General features: G+C 42.2%; 1 protein-coding gene across 1 annotated transcript in view; it reads right to left on the bottom strand.

The window, feature by feature from the left end:
• Positions 1–338: 338 nt before the first annotated feature.
• The window catches only part of Slc30a8 (solute carrier family 30 member 8), a 44,288-nt gene continuing 39,461 nt past the window's right edge, over positions 339–5,165 (bottom strand). Inside the window, 3 exon segments of the mRNA XM_012517446.1 lie at positions 339–484; positions 1,790–1,971; positions 4,104–4,111. Coding sequence (XP_012372900.1) covers positions 339–484; positions 1,790–1,971; positions 4,104–4,111 — 336 coding nt within the window.

Here is a 5,165-nt window from a genome sequence, read left to right as displayed (position 1 = left end):
CCACTCATTTGCAGGTGGCAGTACTGGAGGGAGGTGAAGCTTTTATAGCCTATGCTTGCAAATTGCTGGTATTTCAGCCCCAGTTAAGAATAACCTATAGATATGCTTCTGTAATAGAACACAGCTACTAGTGAGCATCCAATCCAGTTGGCTGATGAAGCTCAATGCGTCTTCATTCATTGGTAGAGAGGGCTAAATAAGGAGGCATAAAATGTGCATCGCACCATCTCATGGCTTTCTTACATTTCTTCTTCTGGTTTCTTATTTCTGATGCTCCCGGAACTGCATAGCTTCATGCTGTGGTCCATCAAAGGCAGGGAGCTGGCAGGGTTTCTGCGCTAGCCCTGGGGATCTTCACAGAAAAGGCAGTTGGGGTCTTAGCCAGCTGGGGACTCCATTTGAATGATGAGGGAGTGCACCATGAGGCTATTGCTGGGGGCTCGGGCCAACCCTTTCTGAACAATTTGGCTGTCCCAGCTGGCCACTGCTGGTAAAGAACCACAGTAGGATCAGCATGGGCCCACAATGGCACAGAGAGGGCTTCAGTTTCAAGTGATCTGCCTTGGACCTGGTGCAGTGGGAGGAAGCAGAGCTCTCAGCACCCACGGTCCGGACAGCCTGCTCGGTCACACAGACAAGGCACCCTAGGAGGAGCTCCGCCTAGCTGCTGCTACTGTCAGAGCCTGGCACTCCTATGAACTGAGCATGGAAGGAAAAAGAAGGCTGAGAAAGACCTAAGACAGAATGAATGTTTCATATACAGTGCAGCTCACCAGCCCTGAGGGATCTCTAGGTTGCAGCCCCTGGATTTAATTAGAATTTATATCAAGGCAAGTGACAGAGACCAGGAAGCATTTAGAGCTCCCTGCAGACTTTTCATAGAGCAGCAACCTTCTTTGCTATCTTTCTCCCTGTCTCAAATGGTATCAGGAGGCTGTAAAGTCCCCTCCACAGTAACCTGATTGTTTACTGTATTCTTGGATTTGCAATGAAATATTGTTGTACAGATTCCTGCCAATTCCCTGAAGCCTGACCTGAACCCCTCAGAGAAGAACATGTCTGAGGAAGCTCAACTCTCTAATGACTGCCACTGAGGTTCCTGTTGCCTGCCTCTAAGTAACATCTTGAGTCACTTTTAAGCAGGCTAATGTATCATCCTCAGCTTTAACTCTCTAAAGAAACACTTCCTACTTCCTAATTCTTCCAGCCCTAGGACATGTCAGAAACAAAATCATCTTCTACTTGAAAAAAGTAGTTGCAGTTATAAACTCAATATCCTAAGAACTGTTTCACGTGATCACAGATTTTCTAACCACCCAGCAGGGGGCCTATCATAATTCCTACTGGCACATCTGCTAGCTTGCCACAGTTTTATGCCTGGGTCTGTGTCTCCTTTCTGTCTTCAGTGTTAGGCAAAGAATGCTGCATACAGGAAATAATCAAAATGTTTTGCTTAATTTGTTTCTAGTGTTTTGATAGATAGGGCACCATGCTTACTACATGCAGAGTCTGAGGCATTGAAGCAAGGCAATTTTCCCTCTGTGCTGCATCTCCTCTTCCTTTCTTTTTTCTCCACAGTCAACCTCAACGATGCCATCCATATCCCTGTTGCTATGACAATACCAATAAGTGGTTTGGTTTTCCAAGGTCCTTGGCAGTGCAAAACACTTTACAGTTGTTTTGATGGGCAATAGACACTAAGGAAGCTCTACAAAGAGAAGCAAAATTATTATTGACTTTGCAGGACTAGAGCCACATCTTGTCCAGGGTGTTTACAAAGCTCACTGACCTGTAGCAACATGCACTGAGAGGATCACTTGGTTCATCATTAGACCTCAGATGTGCAGGCTGTACACAGAGGACACACCATAGGCAGCTAGAATGAGCTCTTTCACATCACTGTAAGTCAGGCCTTTGGGTATTCCAGGGGAAGAAAGGAGTGGGAGGCTGCAGTTACTCAGGGAGCACCAGCTTGTGGAGAAGGGGAATGAGCAGCCGAGTTCACAGCTGGGCACTGTCTCACTCTCCCCTTTTTTGGCTTCTCACTACAAATACTGATTAATCAAATTTTGTTAAAGGATTTGCCATCAGTCAGAAGTCCTCACACAGAACACTTTCAGAACTAACTCTGAAGTAGCCAAGAGCAGTCAGTCTTAGTTTTTAGGGTATATTAGTAAACTAATAGTGCTTTTCCTAATTATCTTCACATATATTCAGATAGAAAAATGAAACAGCAGGGATTTGATGCCAATAAATCCTGGATTAGCTTTCTACATTCTACTACAGTGATTTTGAATTTGCCCAAACTGTGAAAGTTCTCTGATATTTATAGTAAAACAAGGGTGATAGGAACAACATGCAGATCACAGAATTGTTTTGAGGAGCAACTCAGAAGATAGCTGTTCTTTTTAAATTATCATGGTATCCTAATGTTGATTATCCAACAGGTCACTTAATGAGCTATGTTAATATGTGGTTCTGCCCTTGTGAGGCCATTTCATTATTTGGCTTTTAAATTTTCCATTATTTGAGCTACATTAGTCAGCATTCAGAGCCTGGGTCACAGCACTGAACAGTTTGACCATCATTCTTTTTTCTAAACAAATACTGGGGGTTGTATGACAAGAGGGCCTGGTAACTCAACTGTTCCCTAGAACTGGAGGTACTGGGTGTCTCTAGCCCAAAGAAGAGAAGGCTAAAGGAAGGGGGATCACTCTTTTCAAATATTGCACCATTTGTCACCCAGAAGACGAGAAAGGATGTCAAGGTGTAAGGACAGTGGCTCCGGCTGGTTCCAGAGGGATGAGGTGGCAGGGTAAGACCAAAAGCCTCCAGTGTCAGAGCTCCCCTGCGCTAAAAGTTCTGAATGCCTGAGCTGCTCTGCCTTGCAAGTTCTCAAGCCCTGTTACATGTACAACAGATCGAAGCCGTCCAAACACCAACAACTAAATCCAGATCCCCGACTACGGGCAGTGTGAGCGTAGGCGCATTTGATACCCCTCAGGCGAGTGCAGTGAACATCCACAGGCAAGATCCACCTACATAAAGAATAAGGGATCCTTTGCCATCCTTCAGTGCTCACGATTTAAGACACTGCACTCAAGGGTAACTTAAGATTTTACAGTTAAAGTTTAGTTTCACTCCACTAAATAAAGAGCTGGCCTGTGTAATCAGGGTACGAGTAACAATTAAAGTAATCTGATTATCTCAGATTAATTACAGAGTGCATATAAAAATCATGAATGCAATTGTTATATTTTAACAACAATAGTAATAACAAATTCCTGTGATCTACTATGTGTAAAATTTATGCTATTTATTTAATTATGGTAATTATTTCATTAAATAGCCCTAACAGCTATATGGGCTAGTTGGTAAAATATAATGTATAATGTATCACCATCAGATTATATAAGAAATATCATTTGGTTACAGCCAGTGCAAACAAGGATTTTAGGAAAACGTTCAAACATACTGTTAAGGGGAAAGAAACTAGCATGTCTACATAGTTTTTGAAATGCAATACAGTGGTTAGGAGCTACTCCACAGATAGAAGGTGCTAAAATGCACATGTGCGATTTTGTGCATATGTGTATGCAATACACACACACACACAATTACATCATTTTCTGTGTCCATTGCAAGCAAGTACATCCATATACAGAGGAGTAATTGGAACCATGAAGAGTGTGGTGTGAACATGTGGTCAGACCAACCAAGTTCAAAAGAAGAAGATGCAGAACTAGGTATCAATATGTAATTCCAGGGCTGGGGAGACAGCTCAAAGGCTAAGCACCTGCCAGGCAAGTGCAAGGACCTGGGCGCGATCCCCGGTACCACATTCTGTGTGGGCTCCCCAAGACCAGGCGCGGTGGTACCTGCCTGTAATTCCAGGGCTGGGGAGGCTGAGACAAAAGGAACACTGCAAGTCCAAGCTCTGTAAGGAGACCCTGTACCAAATAAACAAATAAATGATTAAACATTTTTAAATATGTAATTTTATTTTTATAAAGAAGACACAAATGAAACTATATTATATGTATATAAATGCATCAATATTTTTGGAAAGGTTATGCCAGCTGATTAACAGGCATAACCCTTACGAATGGAACTGAAAATTCAGAAGTGGTTGTGCGAGAAGACTTTTCTATTAGTTCATACTGTAAGGTGTTATTTATATAATGTAGTATAAGACTTATTTCAGGCCTGGGGAGATACTCAGGGGCTTAAATAACTGCCTGGCAAGCACAAGTTCCTGAGTTTGATCCCCAGTACCAATGGAAAAAAAAAAAGAATCCTTTCCTACTAACATAATTTAAAAGTTATCTTCCAGAAAAGTTACCCACTAGTCCAATAATTAATTAAGTTGGCCCAAATTGCTGCCTTTGCTTAAATAAATTAAGGAGCATAATTGCTAGGGAAGACCTACAGGTAAAGTAAAATAGAGTCATATCAAAGTGCACGCCAATTTTCTCTTATCAATCTTTAAATTGATAATTTCCAAGATATCACCAACAGCTGCAGCTGTTACTGAGTGAGCTCTGACTGCTAGCTGGTGTACTAAAGCTAGAGTTACCAAGAGAAACAAATAGAGACTCTCTCTGCTTGAGAAAACTGGACTTGAGAGGGGTTAAGGGTTGCCTAAGGCCCCACAGCTAGAAACTTGCATGACTAGACTTTGAAGTGAGGCTTCTGTGAAGCAAAGACATTGCTTTTACAATCAGATTATGCATCCTGGAGCTATTTTTGCTGTAAAGTTGTGTCCCAGAAAGAGCAGAGAAACCAGCAGTTTCTCAGCTACTTTGTGCCCAGTGAAAAGACAATGACCAAAACGCAGAATGGGGAGAGAAGAAGCAACCTAAGCTTTGGATATAAGAAAGAATTCCTTGATGATAAGATTTATTTCTGTCATCTCTTCCTGGCTCATTGGAAGACCTAAAGAGTCAGACTCGCTGGGAGAACTGTGGGGGATGCACTCTGCTTGTAAGTAACAAGGTTTATAAGCATAGAATCCCAGTCTGGGTTAAGGGTGAGCCAAAAAAGAAACCTTTTCACTGAACCTCTGTGGTCTCAGCCCCTCTCCCCAGCCATGTTAAAATCCCCACATTGCTTCTTAGAAGCACTTAAAGTTATATTTCTGTTTAATTATCTAAATAATCTTTCTC

Source organism: Octodon degus, unplaced genomic scaffold (assembly GCF_000260255.1).
Source record: "Octodon degus isolate 3935 unplaced genomic scaffold, OctDeg1.0 scaffold00179, whole genome shotgun sequence".
Classification (NCBI taxonomy): domain Eukaryota; kingdom Metazoa; phylum Chordata; class Mammalia; order Rodentia; family Octodontidae; genus Octodon; species Octodon degus.
This window is presented reverse-complemented; position numbering and strand designations above follow the sequence as displayed.